This window comes from Ailuropoda melanoleuca, chromosome 6 (genome assembly GCF_002007445.2).
Source record: "Ailuropoda melanoleuca isolate Jingjing chromosome 6, ASM200744v2, whole genome shotgun sequence".
Classification (NCBI taxonomy): domain Eukaryota; kingdom Metazoa; phylum Chordata; class Mammalia; order Carnivora; family Ursidae; genus Ailuropoda; species Ailuropoda melanoleuca.
The window spans coordinates 131554299-131574976 of NC_048223.1; the positions used below are offsets into that span (position 1 = coordinate 131554299).

Consider the following 20678-nt stretch of genomic DNA (forward strand, 5'->3'; position numbering starts at 1 on the left):
AATCCAAGAAAAAAGAGCAAACATATTTGGTGAACACCTGGCTAGTCTCTGCCTCCTATATGCTCAAGGAGAAGCCTGCCATTCCTGCATCCCTGTGGAAATGCCCTCTGTACAAGCTGCTTCCCTACTGCTCTGTGCAGACGGGGATACTTGGTGTAGGTCACCAGCTCTGCACAGCACAGCAGATGCTAGCTCTGTGTGCTGGCATTGCAGCAGGAAGTCTCCCCTGTGTGTTAGCCTTGGTCACCAGACTCTGGTGCAGCAGTGCTCCTGTTCTGACTCTCAGCTTCTGCCCTAACCCCTCTCTCCTCTGGGGCCAAAGATACTCTTTAGGGCACGACTGGGCAGGGACTTGACACACACACCCTGCTGTCCTCACTTCCCTGCTCCTCTCTGGTGTTCCTCACAGACACAGGAGCACCTCTCTTCCCACCCAGGATCTCACAGGTAATGAGAGGTCTCACCCAGAGGCGAGCAGAGGAAGGAGTGTCAGCAACAAAAATGGAAAGGTGGGGCAGACTGGGAGAGCAAGGAAAGGAGTGTTCCCACCGACAGTGTCAGGTGCCGCAGGCACGCCAAAGTGGATGAGAGCAGCTAAGAGGAGGCTGTGTGCTGCACATGGTGACAGTGATGCATCTTTGCCTGAGTGGGCTCCATGGAGCAGATTGGTGACAATCAGCCCACAGCAGCCCAAGGACCGTGTGGAGTGCCTAAGTTCAGTCTGGACTGCTCTTCCATGAATGCTGGGAACAATGGAGAATGTGCTTAACTGTGTCGAGTATGGTAGATGAGGAGTATGGCAGCCAGCTACCATGTCAATGTCCGTGTTGGGAGAAGGGCCTCACTGACATGTGTAATCAAAACATTCACCACCTCTTTCACCAGTAGGTGAGCAGTGTGACAAAGAAAAGGGCACTTACAGACATGCTTGTGTTACCATGCTTCACTTTGTTGCACTCCACAGATACATTTTTTTTTACGTTTGGAAGGTCTGTGGCAACCCCGCATCGAGGAAGCCTAGTGGCCCCATTTTTCCAATAGCATTTGCTCACTCTGTGTCTCTGTGTCACATTTTGGTAATTCTCATATTTCAAACTTTTTCATTATTATTGTATTTCCTATGGTGATTTGTGATCATGTGATCTTTGATGCTACTATTGTCATTGTTTTTTGGCCCCATGAACTATGCCCATGTAAGATGGTGACCTTAATTGATAAATGTGTATTCTGACTGCTCCACCTACCCGTCTCTGACTGTTCCCCCATCTCTCTATGCCTTCTTGGGCCTCCCTATTCCCTGAGACAAACAGTATTGCTATTAGGCCAGTTAATATCACTATAGTGGCCTCTCGGTGTTCAAGGAGGAGTCACATGTCTCTCACTTTATCACAAGCTAGAAATGATTAAGATTAGTGAGGAAAGGGAGTTGAAAGCTGAGGCAGGCTGAAAGCTGGGCCAAAGAGCCAAGCTGTGAACACAAAGGAAAAGTTCTTGGAGGACGTTAAAATTGCTGTCCCAGGGAGCACGTGGATGGTCAGAAAGTGAAACACCCTTATTGCCGACATGGAGAAAGCATTAGTGGAAAGACTTTAGTGCTCTGGGTTCCAGACTTCAGGGGAGGAAGTCACTGCAGATGTGGCAGAAACAGCAAGAGAACTCAAATCAGAAGTAGGGCCTGAAGATGGGACTGAATTGTTGCGATCTCATGATAAAACTTCAACAGATGAGGATTTGCTTCTTAGGGATGAACAAAAAAAGTGATTTCTTGAGATGGAATCTACTCCTAGTGGTGATGCCATGAAGACTGTTGAAATGAGGGGCGCCTGGGTGTCTCAGTCGGTTAAGCATCTGCCTTTGGCTCAGGTCATAATCCCAGGGGTCTGGGATCAAGCCCCATGTCAGGCTCTCTGCTCAGTGGGAGCCTGCTTCTCCTTCTCCCTGCCGCTCCCCCCGCTTGTACTCTCTCTCTCTGTCAAATAAATATATAAAATCTTAAAAGAAAAGAAGATTGTTGAAATCACAACAAAGGATTAGAATATTAGATAAACCTAGTTGATAAAGCAGCGGAGGGGCTTGAAAGGACTGACACCAATTTTAAAAGAAGCTCTGTGGGTAAAATGCTCTCAAATAGCATCACACGCTACAGAGAAATCGTTCATGAAAGGAAGAATCAATCAATGCAGCAAACTTCATTGTTGTCTTATTTTAAGAAATTGCCATGACCTCCCTCGCTGTCAGAAACCACCACCCTGAGAATCTCCTGCGCTTGTCACCCTAGGATTTCATAATGAACCAGAAAGCCCCGTGTCCCGTGGGTAGAGACCGACCCTCACCCATCACAGCCCACTCCAGCGCAGCTGGACACATCACTTCCCAAGGTTCCTAAAGCCCAGAGCGCACGGGCTTGTGGGAAACGTAGTCTCCCGCCACTACGATGACTTCCCGGGTTCCTTCTGCGCGGGTGCGGACCCGCCCCCTCTTCCGCCCGGAAGTTCCGCTCCCTACCCCGGACCCTGCGCTGTGACGGCGGGCTCTAGTGGTTTGGGTTATGTGTCCCTGAAGATTGCTGCGAGGGTGAGAGGGGAACTGTGGGGCCCATGGGCACTCGGTGGGGGCGGGGGTGTCGTCGGCTTGGCCGCAGCGGGACCTGACGTGCAGGTGCGACCCCCGGCCCCGGGGAGGGGGGATCCTGGTGCCCCGGGCGAGGGGTGGCTTTGGGACCCGTGGGTCCGGGGCTGGGCTCGGGCTGTGCTCGCAGGGGTTGCTTCGTCGGGAGCAGGCGAGCTGTGGAAGGCCCGGCGTGTGCTTTGGGGAGCTTGGCGACGTGGCCGGTGGAGTGCAAGGAGACAGCGGGGGCGGGGGTGGGTCTGCAGACGGCCCGCGTCCACGTCCACGTTCCAGCTCCGTCCCTGAAGCGTCCTGGGCCGCGTCAGCAAGCTTTAGGACGTTCCCTTTGCTCCCCTGTGACGCGAGCGTCTTGGTGAATAGTGGAGTGACCCCGGTTCCCGGAGAAATCATTGTGAAGGGCGTGGGCGCCTGGGTCATACTGTGAGGCAGTTCTGTTTGCGGGGTTTCTTGGAGTGTCCTCAGCAGGCCAGGTGTCAGGTCCCCTCCTGCGCTGGGCAGCCTGCCGAGCTCTTGCGTGTACAGAAGTTTATGCAAGACCTAGTTTCCAGGGACCGCTGGTTCTAGGAGAGATGGTTCGGCCCCGGATGACAGTCCTGTCTTCTTTGGAAGAAGGTAGCTGTTAGGATGCACGAAGGGGAGGCGCCCCGTGAACAGAAAGGCTACCTGAAAGACAACCCCTGTGACCTGAGCCCTCCCACTAGCGCCTCAGAGCAGAGGCGGAAGAGTCCCAGAGAGGACAAGACCCCCAGCTTTGCATGGCCGGGCAGTTATTGATGCTTCTGCCCAGAGTGAACGAGACTTGGGGGATACCGCCTCCTCCAGAAGTTGTGAGAGACTGCGTGTTATTGGAAGGTTGGACCTGCTTTCAGGAGACCTGAGCCAGGCTGAGACGGGTAGGCAAAGGCCCGGGAAGTGTTCTTAATGGGAGGGGTCTGAGGCGGAGGGATAACCTGCTGCAGCTGAGAGAAGCCATCTGCCCGTGCTTGCGAAACACTCCCATGGCTTTCTTCTCCCCTCATTTGTTCCTGTGATCTGAACTCTCTCCACGTACGTAGCTAGCGACGTGCCGATGCTCCCTCTGTCTGGAATGTGCTTCCTGATGGCTCAGGAAGGGTTTGCCAGGGCATCTCTGCCTTGCAAGAACCGTGGGGGGAAATGGATTTAGGGACGTAAGCGGTCTGTCAGGTTCACATGTTTTGCATACATCAGGCATCCAGACTTTTGGATAGTGTTATCTCTTTTGCCACAATTAAGCCACAACATGTTTGTTTCTGACATCATTTTTGATAAATGAGGTCAACTTAGAACAACCATTTCTTAGAAGAACTTGCCTGAAACATGCCTATCCCATTTTCCCGGGTGCTTTTCCTGGCTTACGTGTGCTCAAGGCATTTATAATACAGGTGTTTCCTGCTGAATGCCAGTAACCTGTCAGTGAAAATCAAAAATTCTGCAGTACCATGCCAGGAGCCTGTTTTTCCATTTTTCATTGTGTAAAATGGGAAAATTAGACTGCATCACATTTCCTCTCTAAACCGTTTTGTTTTGTTTTTGGAATGTAAATAAAACACCACACGTGCCCCGCTGTAATCAGCAGACTCCTGTAACGAAGTAACAGTGCTAAGACACAGTCTTCTGAAAGGCAGACAGTTGTTTTGTGTGGTTCTCATAGTCTCTCGTCCAGCAGCCCCACTGAAGCCCGTCAAGTGCACATTCTTTATGCTCTTCAAAAGTCCTGTATGTTCTATTGGTGGTACTTGGTGTGTAATGCAAGACTTTCTCCCCCATGTGATTTTGTTAAAAACATCCTGGGTTTGGGGCTTTAAAGTATCACTTTAGCATTTTCTGGGTAACAGGCCAACCTCATTTAATGACTTTAAACAACAGTCATTTTATTGGAAGTCCTGTGGCTCAGCCCTTGGGGCTAGGTTTGCTTGATCCATCCCTGTGCTAGTGTTGCCTGGTTCACAGTAGAGGCCATAATCATCTGCTGCCATGACTGAGGTTGGTGGGTTGGAGAGTACTTCATTTACTGTTTTGGTGGTTGGTGCTGGCTGTTGGCTAAGCCATGTGTCTCAATCAGGCTAGCCCCAGGCCTCTTCACAAGGTGTTAGTGGGAAAGTGCTCTTCATCCTGTGTCCGGGTTGCATGTGCTGAGCTCCTTTTGACGAAAGCAGGTCAGATGGCAAAGCCCACGTCAGTGTTGGAGGAAGTGAATATAGAGAAGCAAGTCTTTGAGAACCATTACTGGAACAGTGCACCACAAGAAAATGTACCATGTACCTTACATATATCTTTTGTAAAGTCATGGGCCAGCAATGTTGTTTTGCAGGGTGTATACTTTCTGTGAAGATGCCGTATTTAAACTGCAGGTGTCCTCATGGAGACACAACTGTGAAGCCCTGAGTGTATGTCTCTATTAATAGGAACATAGTTAAACAATCATTATTTAAGTAAGCATTTTTAAAATCTTAAATTGATTCTTACTTTAACTGTTGATAAGTCAGTAGGAAATATGTGTTTTGATTAACTAAAGGTAAACGGTATGTGTAAATTAATGGGCTTGTGGGTACTCCTCCAATAGGGTCTTTGCTGCCCTTTCTCAAGGTAATAGAATATTCTTGTCCCACAGAAGGTGCTTTCTCTCTCTCTGTCTCTCTCTCTCTCTGTCTCTCTCAATTGTCTTTTCTAGCTAATGTGTAGAGAGCTTCAGAGGAGAGAACCCAGGATCTGGGAGCAAGCCACAGCAGTCCTGTCATGACCCTAGTCCATTCGCCTTCTCTCCCAGCTATCTTTCCAGAGTCCTCTGTGCGTTTCCAAGAGCAGCGGGAGATGAATACATCTCTGGTGAGTTTGTCTGTTTCTTTATCCCTCAGCTTGTTTTACCTGGTGCTTCATGAGCTTGATGAGGAGGGACTCATACTTTATTATTTTTTTTATTATTTTTTAAATTATTTTTTATTTTTTATTATGTTATGTTAGTTACCATACAGGACATCATTAGTTTTTGATGTAGTGTTCCACGATTCGTTGTTTGCTTATAACACTTAGTGCTCCATGCTATACGTGCCCTCCTTACTACCCATCACCGGGCTGACCCATCCCCCCACCCCCCTCCCCTCTAAAACTCTCAGTGTGTTTCCCCGGAGTCCATAGTCTCTCCCCCTCTGTTTCCCCGCCCCCTTTATTTTTCCCTTCCTTCTCCTAATGTCCTCCCTGCTATTCCTTGTGTTCCACAAATGAGTGAAACCATATGATAATTGTCTTTCTCTGCTTGACTTATTTCACTTAGTATAATCTCCTCCAGTGCCATCCATGTCGATGCAAATGTTGGGTAATCATTCTTTCTGATGGCTGAGTAATATTCCATTGTATATATGGACCACATCTTTATCCATTCATCTGTTGAAGGGCATCTCGGCTCCGTCCACAGTTTGGCTGTTGTGGACATTGCTGCTATGAACATTGGGGTGCATGTGGCCCTTCTTTTCACTACATCTGTATCTTCGGGGTAAATACCCAGTAGTGCAGTTGCTGGATCATAGGGTAGCTCAATTTTTAACTTTTTGAGGAAACTCCACACTGTTTTCCAAAGTGGCTGTACCAGCTTGCATTCCCACCAACATTGTAAGAGGGATCCCCTTTCTCCACACGCTCTCCAACATTTGTTGTTTCTTGCCTTGTCAATTTTTGCCATTTTAACTGGTGTAAGATGGTATCTCAATGTGGTTTTGATTTGAATTTCCCTGATGGCTAATGATGTTGAAAATTTTTTCATGTGTCTGTTAGCCATTCATATGTCTTCATTAGAAAAGTGCCTGTTCATATCTTCAGCCCATTTTTTGATTTGATTATTTGTTTTTTGGTTATTGAGTTTGAGAAGTTCTTTATAGATCATGGATACCAGCCCTTTATCTGTAGTGTCATTTGCATATATCTTTTCCCATTCTGTACGTTGCCTCTTTTTTTTTTTTTTTTTACTGTTTCCTTTCCTGTGAAGAAGCTTTTTATCTTGATGAAGTCCCAATAGTTCATTTTTTCTTTTGTTTCCCTTGCCTTTGGAGGCGTGTCATGAAAGAAGTTGCTGTGGCCGATGTCAAAGAGGTTGCTGCCTATGTTCTCCTCTAGGATTTTGATGGATTCCTGTCTCACAATGGTGTGAGAAAGTGGTCAAGAGTTTATCTTTGTGTATGGTGTGAGAAAGTGGTCAAGTTTCATTCTTCTGTATATAGCTGTCCAATTTTCCCAGCACCATTTATTGAAGAGACTGTCATTTTTCCATTGGATGTTTTTTCCTGCTTTGTCAAAGATTAGTTGACCATAGAGTTGAGGGTCCATTTCTGGGTTCCCTATTCTGTTCCATTGATCTTTGTGTCTGTTTTTGTGCCAGTACCGCACTGTCTTGGTGATCACAGCTTTGTAGTATAGCTTGAAATCAGGCACCGTGATGCCGCCAGCTTTTTCTTTTTCAACATTTCCTTGGCAATTCAGGGTCTTTTCTGGTTCCACACAAATTTTAGGATTGTTTGTTCCAGCACTTTGAAAAATGGCATTGGTATTTTGATCGGGATGGTATTGAAAGTGTAGATTGCTCTAGGTAGCATAGACATTTTAACAATGTTTATTCTTCTGATCTATGAGCATGGAATATTTTTCCATCTTTTTGTGTCTTCTTCAATGTCTTTCATCAGTGTTCTGTAGTTTCTAGAGTATAGATCCTTTACTTCTTTGGTTAGATGTATTCCAAGATATCTTATGGTTTTTGGTGCTATTATAAATGGAATTGATTCCCTAATTTCTCTTTCTTCAGTCTCATTGTTAGTGTATAGGAAAGCAACTGATTTCTGTGCACTGATTTTGTGTCCTGTCACCTTACTGAATTCCTGTATGAGTTCTAGTAATTTGGGGGTGGAGTTTTTTGGGTTTTCCACATAAGTATCATGTCATCTGCGACGACAGAGAGTTTGACCTCTCTTTTCCAGTTTGAATACCTTTTATTTCTTTTTGTTGTCTGATTGCTGTTGCTAGGACTTCTAGTACTATGTTGAACAATAGTGGTGAGAGTAGACATCCTTGTCGTGTTCCTGATCTTAAAGGAAAGGCTTTCAACTTTTTCCCATTAAGGCTCATACTTTAAAAGAGAAAGGTAGAAAGAAGTAAAATACAGCTTCAGAGAGATATACATTAACATGATAAAGATGGCATGTGGATGTGGACAGGTTATATGACCTTAGAGTCATCCAAGGTGAGTGCAGATTGGTCTCTGGTGTTTCTGATGGCAAAAAGACACACACGATTGCTACCTGTTCAATAAGGACCCTTAGAAGAGGCGTGCCACATTCTCATGGGACATGAAAATTGCAGGCACGGAAGTCTGAAATGGTGCCTTTGTTGGTCACACGGATGATGTAGCGGACAGTGTTTCAGTACCCATCTGGAAATAGCACTTTTGGCACTCTGCAGTGGTGATGCTTACCTGGTGCGAAAACAACACGCTTAATAAGCTTTGCTGAAATAGTGTCCCAGACAGCTTTTGGAGGGCCCTGCTTGGTCCACGGCCCTACTCGTTTCAAACCTTGGGATGTCTGCAGGACTGAATCAGCTGCAGGTCTTATGCTCCACATGTTTCTCTCAGCCAGTCTGTCTGTGTAGGTGGTGCATCCGACTGTTCAAAGTTGTATTTTCTTTTTTAATGATTTTTTATTATATTATGTTAGTCACCGTACAGTGCATCCCCGGATTCCGATGTAAAGTTCGATGCTTCATTAGTTGCGTATAACACCCAGTGCACCATGCAATACGTGCCCTCCTTACTACCCATCACCGGTCTATCCCATTCCCCCACCCCCCTCCCCTCTGAAGCCCTCAGTTTGTTTCTCAGAGTCCATAGTCTCTCATGCTTCATTCCCCCTTCTGATTACCCCCCCCTTTCTTTATCCCTTTCTTCCCCTACCGATCATCCTAGTTCTTATGTTCCACAGATGAGAGAAATCATATGATAATTGTCTTTCTCTGCTTGACTTATTTCACTTAGCATTATCTCCTCCAGTGCCGTCCATGTTGCAGCAAATGTTGAGAATTCGTTCTTTCTGATAGCTGAGTAAAATTCCATTGTATATATGGATCACAGCTTCTTAATCCAGTCATCTGTTGAAGGGCATCTCGGTTCCTTCCACGATTTAGCTATTGTGGACAATGCAGCTATGAACATTGGGGTGCATATGGCCCTTCTCTTTACTACGTCTGTATCTTTGGGGTAAACACCCAGTAGTGCAATGGCTGGGTCATAGGGTAGTTCAATTTTTAACTTTTTAAGGGACCTCCACACTGTTTTCCAGAGTGGCTGTACCAACTTGCATTCCCACCAACAATGTAGGAGGGATCCCCTTTCTCCACATCCTCTCCAACAATTGTTGTTTCTTGCCTTGTCTATCTTTGCCATTCTAACTGGCGTAAGGTGGTATCTCAGTGTGGTTTTGATTTGAATTTCCCTGATGGCTAATGATTTTGAACATTTTTTCATGTGTCTGTTAGCCATTTGTATGTCTTCATTGGAAAAGTGTCTGTTCATATCTTCTGCCCATTTTATGATTTGTTTATTTGTTTCTCGTGTATTGAGTTTGAGAAGTTCTTTGTAGATCTTGGATACCAGTCCTTTATCTGTGGTGTCCTTTGCAAATATATTCTCCCATTCCGTGGGCTGTCTCTTAGTTTTTTTGACTGTTTCCTTGGCTGTGCAGAAGCTCTTTATCCTGATAAAGTCCCATAAGTTCATTTTATCTTTTATTTCTCTTGCCTTTGGAGATGTGTCGTGAAAAAGGTTGCTCTGGCCGATGTCATAGAAGTTGTTGCCTATGTTCTCCTCTAGAATTTTGATGGATTCCTGTCTCACATTGAGGTCTTTCATCCATTTGGAGTTTATTTTTGTGTATGGTGTGAGAGAGTGGTCAAGTTTCATTCTTTTGCATGTAGCTGTCCAATTTTCCCAGCACCATTTATTGAAGAGACTGTCTTTTTTCCACCGGATGTTTTTTCCTGCTTTATCAAAGATTAGTTGCCCAAAGAGCCGAGGGTCCATTTCTGGGTTCTCTATTCTGTTCCATTGGTCGATGTGTCTGTTTTTGTGCCAGTACCATGCTGTCTTTGTGATCACAGCTTTGTAGTACAGCTCGAAATCCGGCATTGTGATGCCCCCAGCTTTGTTTTTCCTTTTCAACAGTTCCTTGGAGATTCGGGGCCTTTTCTGGTTCCATACAAATTTAAGGACTATTTGTTCCAGTTCTTTGAAAAATGTCCTCGGTATTTTGATCGGGATAGCATTGAAAGTGTAGATTGCTCTGGGTAGTATGGACATTTTAACTATGTTAATTCTTCCAATCCATGAGCATGGAATATTTTTCCATCTTTTTATGTCTTCCTCAATATCTTTCAAAAGTGATCTATAGTTTCTAGCATATAGGTCCTTTACGTCTCTGGTTAAGTTAATTCCAAGGTAACGCATGGTTTTTGGTGTTATTGTAAATGGGATGGATTCCCTAATTTCTCTTTCTTCAGTCTCGTTATTCGTGTATAGAAATGCAACTGATTTCTGGGCATTGATTTTGTATCCTGCCACCTTACTGAATTGTTCTATAACTTCTAATAGTTTGGGAGTGGATTCCTTTGGGTTTTCCATATAGAGTATCATGTCATCTGCAAAGAGAGACAGTTTGACTTCTTCTTTGCCGATTTGGATACCTTTGATCCCTTTTTGTCTTCTGATTGCTGTTGCAAGGACTTCTAGTACTATGTTGAATAATAGTGGCGAGAGTGGGCATCCTTGTCGTGTTCCTGATCTTAAGGGAAAGGCTTCCAGCTTTTCCCCATTGAGAATAATGCTTGCAGTAGGCTTTTCATAGATGGCTTTTATGAGATTGAGAAATGTACCCTCTATTCCTACACTCTGAAGGGTTTTAATCAGGAAAGGATGCTGTATTTTGTCAAATGCTTTTTCTGCATCAATTGAGAGGATCATATGGTTCTTGAGTCTTTTCTTGTTGATATGATGTATCACATTGATTGATTTGCGAGTGTTGAACCATGCTTGCATCCCAGGTATGAATCCCACTTGGTCATGATGGATAATCCTTTTAATGTACTGTTGGATTCTATTAGCAAGGATCTTGTTGAGGATTTTGGCATCCATATTCATTAGAGAAATCGGTCTGTAATTCTCCTTTTTGAGGGGGTCTTTGCCTGGTTTGGGGATCAAGGTAATATTAGCCTCATAGAATGAGTTTGGTAGCTTTCCTTCTGTTTCTATTTTTTGAAATAGCTTTAGGAGAATAGGTATTATTTCTTCTTTGAATGTTTGGTAGAATTCCCCAGGAAAACCGTCTGGGCCTGGAGTTTTATTATTTGGAAGGTTGTTTATCACTGACTCAATCTCTTCATAATTAATTGGCCTGTTTAAGAAATCAATTTCTTCCTGTTTCAGTCTTGGTAGTTTATAGGTTTCCAGGAAGGCCTCCATCTCTTCCAGATTGCTTAGTTTATTGGTATATAGCTGTTGATAAAAATTTCTAATAATCCTTCCAATTTCAATGGTGTTGGTCGTGACCTCTCCTTTTTCATTCATTATTTTATTAATTTCGGTCCTTTCTCTTTTCTTTTGGATAAGTCTTGCCAGTGGCCTGTCAATTTTATTGATTCTCTCAAAGAACCAGCTTCTAGTCCAAAGTTGTATTTTCTGACAGATAGTTCCACGGCTCATTTACACCTTAACCTCCTCAGTGTCGTCTTAATTCATCTAAGTGAAGAAATAACCTACAAGCTACATGTCAACCCAGATTATAGTTCGATTCAATGACTGTGCTGTTGGCTTTGCCTTACTTGAATCTTCTCCCGTAGTAAAACTACTGTGCAGGATCTCTTCCTGGACATTCTTGTCTGTTAGCTTCTGTGGCGGCCTCCGTGGTGATTTCTTTTGTTTGTTTCTTCTCCTGAACGTAGCTCATTCAGGTGTGCAAGTCTTTGCCCTGTTTTCACACTCTGTGGTTTTCCTTGACTTGTTTGGCCCTTTGTGGTTTGACAGCCCTGACAATTCCTCTCTCCAGCTTGGACCGTTCACTACCCTTTCGATCACTAGTTCAACTCCTTGGAGAGTGGTTTTTCTGTAGCCATCCAGAAGGCACCCCAAAGTGAGCGAGTCCAATGTGAAAAGCCATCTTCCTTTCTTCCCTCATGTATACTTCGTCCATTTAGCCAATGACTGAAACGACCAAAATGGAGTTTCTGTATTCCTTTTCTCTCTCCCGCCAAATCTCATCTGGCATCAAGATCTGGACAAATGTATAATGAGATATATCCACCATTTTAGTCACACACCACTGTAGTCATACAGAGTAGCATCATTGTCCTAGAAATTCTCTGTGCTTCTTCCGTTCATTCTTCCCTGCCTCATAGCCCTTGGCAACTGGTGATGTTTTTACTGTCTCCATAGTTTTGCCTTTTACAGAAAGTCAGGTAGTTGGAATCATACAGTATGTAGTCTTTCAGATTTGCTCATTTCACTTACTAAGGTGCATTTACGTTTCCTCCAGTTTTTTTCTCGCCTTGATACCTCATTCGTCTTTAGCACTGCATAATATTCTTTTTTTTTTTTCTTCAGATTTTATTTATTCATTTGACAGAGAGAGACAGCCAGTGAGAGAGGGAACACAAGCAGGGGGAGTGGGAGAGGAAGCAGGCTCCTAGTGGAGGAGCCCGATGTGGGGCTCGATCCCAGAACGCTGGGATCACGCCCTGAGCCGAAGGCAGACGCTTAACGACTGAGCCACCCAGGCGCCCCAAGCACTGCATAATATTCTGTTCTCGGAGTGTACCACAGTTTATTCATGCATCCATTGAAGAACATTTCGGTCACGTCCTAGTTTTGGCAGTTATGAATAAAGCTGCAGTAAGCATCTACGTGCTGGTTTTTATATGGTCATAAGTTTTCAGCTCCTTTAGATGAATACCAGAAATGCAATTACTGGATTGTGGGTTGAAAGTTTGTGTTTACTCTTGAAGACAATACCTAACTGTCTTCCAAATGGCTGAACCATTTTGGTACTTTGATATGGCAGGCATAGCAAACTAAAACACTGTACTTCATTCCATTACTTTTTTATTCATTTCTCTAAGGGTTTACCATATGAACCTTTATCAGACATACTAGAGTGGTGCTGCCCTACTTCATATAAGATACAGGAACTTTGGAATAGTACGTATCCATTTGCAACCCCTGACCCTTGTACTAGCGATAGTACACGTGTATGTGCGTACTGAGTCTACACACATTATGAGTCCCTTGTGCATTGTTAGGGTGTTTTCTTTAAAGGGTCATGTACGTTATAGACACTGAAAGAAGAAAAATTATATTTTTTATATTTGCCCACACATTTGCCATTTCCAGTGATCTTGATTCTGTCTTAGGGATCCAAATTATCATCTGGGGTCATTTTTTTTTTTCAACCATGGAGAATGTCCTTTAGCATTGTAATGCCATCTTCTGATGATGAATTATCTTAGTTTTTGTTTATTTGAAAATGTTTCTGTTTCACCTCGATTTTGTAGTGTAAGTTTTCAGTGGATTTAGAATCTAGGATTGAAGGATGTTTACTTTCACCACTTTAAATATATTTTCCCATTGTTTCTGATAAGTTGTCCATCATTCATATGTGTTTGTACCTGAATGTGCTCTTTCTTCTCTGGGTGCTTTCAAGATTTCTCTTTATTTTTGGATATTGGCAGTTTGGCTGTGAGGTGCCTAGAGTAGTTTTGTTTTGTTTTGCTTTTTTTTCCTAAATCTAACTTAATTATGGGTCATTGAAGTTAATCTGTAAATTCATATCATAAAATTTCTGAAGGTTGTAACCTTTGTTTCTGAAAACACATAAATGCTCTAGTCTTTCTCCTTTCCTTATGGAACTTCATTTATGTTGTTAGACTGTTTTTTAAATTGTTTCTGGGCCCCTTTTCGTTTTTCTTCATTTTTGTTTCTCATAAAGATTAGAAAATATCTGTTGATCCATCTTCAAGTTCAGTGGCTTTCTTTTGCTGTTGTTTCTAGTCTGAGGTAGGAAATTTCTACCGTGGTATCTCTTTACCCCACAGTACAGAGTACAAACCATGGTGTATTTTGTACAAGACAAAACACACAAAAAGGAATGAACTCCCAGACTCTCTGTTCTGATTCAGGCTGATGCCTTGAACTGAGGCATGTGTCATTATAGGAGTTGGTGTCATTTGAGGATGTGGCTGTGAACTTCTCCTGGGAGGAGTGGCAGCACCTGGATGACGCTCAGCGGGCCCTGTACAGGGTCGTGATGCTGGAGACCTACAGTAGCCTGGTGTCATTGGGTGAGTGAAAGTGTCCTAGTAGGTGTAAGCACTTCTTTCTTCATTGGTTAATGTGTAGCTGTTTATGAAGTTAAATGCCACTTAGCTTTAAGACTCGAGGCCCAGAAGGATGTGAGCGTTCACCCCTTTAATCAGAGGTTCACATTGGCCCTTCATTGTACGGTTCTTGCAGATGTGCTCTTGTCATTCTTCAAAGGCCCTGAAACTTCAGCGGTTTGTTAAAAGTCCCACTTTACTTCTGATCAACAGGGCACTGCATTACGAAACCTGAGGTGATTGTCAAGTTGGAGCAAGGAGCAGAGCCATGCACTGTAGAGGAAGCCCCAACCCAGAGCTTCCCAGGTCAGTCAGTGCATACTGGGCAGGGGTCTGGGAAGAGGAAAGCACAGCAGATGTTGGCCATGCTGGGCTGTTTTCCCCAGTGCTTTTTCCAGGTCCAGACTTTAGGACAGTGAGTCTGTATGTATCAGACGCATGCATTCATCACTTTCAGAGTATGGCTCTCACACACAAATGTCCCCTTCTTTTTTTAATCGCCTGCTATTTTCTTAGACTTACCCAAAATCCATTCGTTGCCTGCCTCCTCTTAGAATTTCTTTCTTCATTAGCCACTGTCTCTAGGTTCAAAGATGCCCTCCTTTCCTCCATTCCCTTGCACTGTTTTCTTTCAAGTATTATTCTTTCAACGCATGTTAAGCATTGGTCATTTGGTAGTTGTGGGGATTGTGATGGTAATCAAACACACGCCCTCCTTTCTAGGAGATTACTGTCTGTTGAGTCAGAGTGAAACAAATACACAAAATATTAAGTAGTGGGTAAAGAAAAAGTGGGGTGTGTTATTTTAGTAAGGAAGCCCAGAGAAAGTAGTTTTGGGGGAATTATTAAGACTCTACTTTGGGATAGTTTAAATTGGAGGTGATGATTTTCCAATTTTGACAATATAGACTATAGGAGGGTATAATGTCTGGAGTAGAGATGGGGTGTCACTATTATAAGATGCAAACTAGAACAGTCTTTAGCCTAACTGGTATTAAAGGCAGAGGATTAGAGGAGGTTGCCCAGGTAGTTGTTAAGAAAATGAGGGAGCACAGGACCAAGCTTTGTCAACCGTGGCATTACAGGTGTCACAAAAGGGTGGGGAACCATGCACAGGTTTCAGTGTGGAAACGGGTGGTCCATGGCATGGGAGGAGAATCTGGAGATCATGTGTTCTCAAGGCCAAAGGAGCCAGGGGTTTCAGGATGCAGTTGCTCCTGCTAAGTAACTTCAATATAACAAAGGGAATCCAGTTTCTACACGGACTCCATTTTCACTGAAGCTAGGACACAGCTGATACTCCAAAGTGCAAAACACAAGCCTTGAGAAACAGCAGATTGTCAAGTAGGGATGCACATAACAAGAAGCAAAGCACGGCAAAACAGGTGAGACCGTTTTTCTAAGGAGGAGCCAGAAAAAGACTTTTCAGAGCTGGTGGGCACAGCCTGGGTTGCAGAACCTAAATTGTTTAGACCAGCAGGAGGGGTAGCCCAGTGTGGATAACTGGAGCTTGGTTGTAAGAAGCCAAGGATGTAGGGTTTCATTAGGAGTTAGCAGAAAGCTGTCTTTGGCTAGCATGGAGAAGGAGAGAGGATGCCTTTGAGAAATCCCACAGGTGCCCGTAGCCACCCCCCAGGGAGGAGTAAAAAAAATAAAGAAACGTGGGTGTGAGTCCTCGTCCCTAAGCAGTATCCCCGTGTAGGTGACAGACAAATGGACCTCCACTGCATCCTAAAGTAGCCGACCCAGGAAGATCTTGCCATCTTCAAAGCTGAGTGATGAGAAAAGTCCAAGCACAAGGAGCTCACAGTTAATTATGAGAGAAGACAGGAACACAAATGGCAGATGAAAGAACTCAGCCAAAAACCGTGGCTAGGGAATAGGTGAATACTATGACCAAATATTTCCTCGTGGATCCAAAAAGGAAAAAAGTAACTTAAAAAAGCAAAACCGACAAATAAAACCATGATTTGATGTTAGAGAATCTGTTACTGTAACTCGTTACATTAATTCATTAGGGAGAAAAATCATATGCTCATCATAATCATACCCATTATTGATTCTTCAAAATTTGTATCCTGCTGTGATGGAAAGAAACTGCTTTATTCTTACACAAACATCCCATTAGAAATGCTTTGTTCTGATTCACAGATATAATTACTTTGTCTCATTTTAGATGTTCAGACTTCAGGTGACCTGATTGAGACCTGCCAGGAGCATCAGAGCAGACATGTGTGGCAAGTTGGATTTGCCAACAACAAAACATCAACTAAGGAGAGAACTGACTTGGGAAAACCATTTAATTTGAGTGCAATCCACATTTCAAACCTGATTATAAATAATGGAAGCTGTTCAGGAATGAAGCCAGAGGAGTTTAACGTGTGTCGGAACATGTTTCTTTCTGGTGACCCTGATGAGATGCGTGCTGGAGAGAAGCCCGAGGACTGTAGCACAACTGGGAGACCCCTCGGGGATGGCAAGCGTCACAGTTTTCATAAGAAGGGTCCAGTTTTGCAGCCAGCTTTTGAATTTGGTGGGCAAGGGAAAGGCTTCAGCGAGGAGGCAAACTTCTTTACACATAGCAGTGCTCACGTGGGGGAGACTGCCTATAACTATGACAAATATTGGAGAGCCTGTGACAAGTCAGCTGTCATTGCCCAAGAGAGCACTCACATAGGGGAGGATCACTGTAGATGTAACGAATGGGGGAACACCTTTTGTGCAAAACCAACACAATCAAATCTTCATAGAGCTGATTTTGAGGAGCAACACCGTAAGCATAATCAAAGTGGGGATAATTTCAGCAAGAAATTACACCTCACATTGCTTTCAAGAACTCCTTTAGGAGAGAAAACTTTTGAATGTGATGTATGTGGAAAAACTTTCTACAAAAAGTCTAATCTCAGTAAGCATCAGAAAATACACACAGGAGAGAAACCCTATAAATGTAGTGAGTGTGAGAAAACCTTCATCAGTAAAACAGTTCTTACAATACATCGGAGAACTCATACAGGGGAGAAACCCTATGCATGTGTCGAATGTGAGAAATCTTTCTGCCATAAGTCACACCTAACTGTTCATCAGAGAACCCACACAGGAGAAAAACCGTATGAATGTTACGAATGCGGGAAATCCTTCTCTGTGAAAACCAAACTCACTGTACATCTGAGAACACACACGGGGGAGAAACCCTATGAATGTAATGAGTGTAGGAAATCCTTTTACCAGAACTCAGCCCTCACTGTACATCAAAGGGTTCACAATAGACAGACACATCATGAATGCAATGATTGTGGTAAAACCTTTCATAAGAAGTCAGTTCTCACTGCACATCAGAGAACTCACACTGGAGAGAGACCTTATGAATGTAAAGAATGTGGGAAATCCTTTGGCCATCGCCCAGCTCTTACCGTACATCAGAGAACTCACACAAGAGACAAACCTTATAAATGTAATGAATGTGGGAAATCATTCTGTGTAAAGCCAAAGCTCACGGTGCACCTGAGACTCCACACAGGTGAGAAACCCTATGAATGTAAGGAATGTGGGAAAACTTTCTACCAGAAATCAAAACTCATTGTACACCAGAGAAGTCACACAGGTGAGAAACCGTACAAATGTAATGATTGTTGGAAAACCTTTTGTGAGAAGTCAGCTCTCAATAGACATCAGAGAACTCACACAGAAGAGAAGCCCTATGAATGTAAAGAATGTAGGAAAACTTTCTACCAGAAGTCAGCCCTGACTGTACACCAGAGAACTCACACAGGAGAGAAACCCTATGAATGTAATGAATGTGGGAAAACCTTCTGTCAGAAATCACACCTCAGCAAACATCAGAGAACTCACACTGGGGAGAAGTCATGTGTGGCAGAGACTGGCTATATATATACCAAGACTTTTGAAACTCACTTTCTCTTTGTGTTGGGCACACAGGTAGCCTGCATTTCTCAGCCTCCCTTTACTGTGGGTGGAAGCATGTAATTGAGCTCTGGCCAAGGAATCATGAACACAAACTATGAACATTACTTTCATGTCTGGCTACCAAAAAACTTGTATTTGCTGAGTTTTCATTCCCTGTGCTCCTGAAGTGTAGATTGCCCACAGGTTTGTCTTTGGAGCCATAGGGTTAAGCTGGCAACCATGACTTAAGGCATAAAAGATTGATTGGGGAGGGCGGAGATCTTCCCAACTCTACCTCAGAAGTCTTCATTTGTACTTACCTGAGTGAGAAACATTCACTGTTCAACCCTTCTATGTGTGACCTATTTACAATGCTGTGAGTCCATTATAGCCAGTTCACTTTATTTGTGGTAGGCTTCTGTGAGAAGTTACCGGTCCTTGTGTAGGAGATTCACAGAGGAAAGAATCTGTGTTGTCACTTTTCATCCCCAAGTCAGTGGATAGAAAAAGCAAACCATAGGAAGAAATTCAGTAAATGCAGGAATGCCTTTATTGGGCAGAGACAGCTCATTGAACACTGAGAATAAAGTAAAACCTTATAAATATCTTTAATGTGTCCAAATTTTCAACAACAGAATGTCCACCTATATCAGTGAATGTCTCATGAAGGGAAAACTATCAATGCAGGTAATGTGGAAAAAAATTCAGATAGAAATGATGGATACTGTATTGAATAAAAAATTTTTAAAGACTATAGGCCATTTGTTCTCTACTTGGGGTGATTTTGCCTCTAAGGGGACATTTGGCAATACTACTCCTGGTAAGTAGCACATTGTCAATTCTGGATTTTTCTATTCAGGGTAGTTACAGGGTCCATGAAGATTCTAAGGGGTGGAGAAACAGACTCCACCTCTAGATATAAAGGCTACTTACGAAAGAGTATGTGGGATGGGATATAGTAGTGTGGCCATCTTTGGAAAATACAGTAGGGACACTGTCCACTTTCTGGCCACAGAGTTCACATCACTTACACATGCAAACTATACTAACAGTCAAAGGATTTCAATTTTATAAAGCTGTTGGGCTGAAAATCTAGGACCTCATCATCTATATCAGGACTAGGTGCACATAGTCTCTTGGGGACGGTCCCTTCTGTGTGGTTGCTCTTATCTGATGCTGTGTGACCTGAAGTGACCCCTCAGGTGCCCTGCACACAACACACAATGTGGCATGGAGATGGGAGACTCAGCCCACTCAAAGGGGAGGGGAATTGGGAGGCACTTAGTCATCTGTAGTGCATAGAAACTCTGACGTCTAGCAGGGCACACCATCAGTTCCTTGATTAGGGTGCAGTGGTTCTGGGAATGACTTCCAAAGCTCTGGATTCTGCACTCAGTCGTCTCTCTTCTTCAAGACATACCCTGATTTTGTACTATCTAGTTTCTCCCCAGAGGGCTCTTTTCATTTGAACTGTTTCTAAACCTTTTATTTCAAATTGATTTAATTCCCTTTAGGAAGTTGGATTTTTGATATATCAAATTATAATCCACTCCATTAGATGAAAGCCATCCCCATACTTCTTCTGGAACAGATTCCACTCTGCCTCAAACTAAAAGTGATGTGGGGACAATGGCCCTAAGATCTGTAAAAGCCCTATTTATCATCTTTGTGAGGATTTACAAGGCACACTTGTAAGAGTCTCAGGGAAGGATCTTAGAGCAGCATCCTTGGTCTGAGATTTACTCTGAGGCTCCACTGAAAGTGATCTTTAGCCTGAAGTCATTTCATACTTTAGGGATCCTTTTTTCTGCCTGGAGAAGCTAGGAAGGAGGAACAGTTTTATTTTCAAAACTAGGTAGTCCTGGCTCCTTGGTATTTTGTCTAGATTAATCTTTAAGACTGAACAGTTTCTTTTAGCTCATCTGTCTCTACCTATACGTTATGGTAAGTGACTCTACCAGCTATGGTTTTGTTTGTTTTTGCCTCAGCTAGGAACCCACGCTATGTTGCCCGACTTTGTGATGATGGGGCTACATTTCTCCTTTTCCAGCTGACACAATCTTTGGGTTTCCAAGGAAAGGGCCTGGAGGGAGATTGCAAGGCTGAGCAGGAAGAAGGATTTTCTTTCTTTGGCAGGTCCGTGTGGTTGTGAGCAGGGGTGGGGGAAGGTTCCTGTCTCTGGCCGTTTCACTATCTGGAGCTTCAGTATGGTGAATTGTATTCGAAGATACCTGAGATGCTTCAGATGCTTTAGCACTAAGCATAAAAGAAGTTACCTTCTATTCCTAGATTTCTTTTTTTTACACAAACAGGTGTTGGATTTTGCTGAAGGCCTTTTATTCATCTGTTGAAGTAACCATGTGTCCTGTTTATTGTGAACGCCTGAAGCTACAAAATCATTTCTAATCATGCACTTAAGTGCAGTTCTTAAAGGTGATGTTTCCATTGTCATGCAGGGGAATATACAAACTTCCAGGAGATACAGGAGTTATTTTGACGCTACCAGTACATTTATGACACAGATCTGATTAACCCCATCTCAGTTAGAAAACTGGGGGGTTGATGCCTAGTGTGTCTAATTTTCCACATCATATTTTTCCATTCTTCCATAGAAACAGTGCTCTTGAGACTGGGGGCCTGTTTGGACCTCTCTCCATCCCACCATGTTACTGTCCTACCTGGATGTGGGAGCCTTTCAAGAGGAATCTCTTCTTCAATCACTGTATTGT

The 20678-nt window shown here is 43.5% G+C and overlaps 1 protein-coding gene across 5 annotated transcripts; it reads left to right on the forward strand.

The window, feature by feature from the left end:
- The first annotated feature begins 2486 nt into the window (after nucleotides 1–2486).
- On the forward strand, nucleotides 2487–18705 carry LOC100468285 (zinc finger protein 883). 5 transcript variants are annotated; one of them, XM_011236575.3, is made up of 5 exons: nucleotides 2487–2574; nucleotides 5321–5475; nucleotides 13884–14010; nucleotides 14260–14352; nucleotides 16223–18705. In XM_011236575.3, the coding sequence occupies exons 2-5, from the start codon at nucleotides 5386–5388 to the stop codon at nucleotides 18028–18030; spliced, it is 2118 nt and encodes a 705-aa protein (XP_011234877.2). In that variant the 5' UTR covers nucleotides 2487–2574; nucleotides 5321–5385; the 3' UTR covers nucleotides 18031–18705. The 5 variants fall into 5 exon arrangements, with proteins under 5 accessions (XP_011234877.2, XP_011234875.2, XP_019664958.2 ...); XM_011236573.3 differs by having other exon boundaries at nucleotides 2493–2574; nucleotides 3238–5475; XM_019809399.2 differs by having other exon boundaries at nucleotides 2493–2574; nucleotides 3241–5475.
- Nucleotides 18706–20678: the final 1973 nt, after the last annotated feature.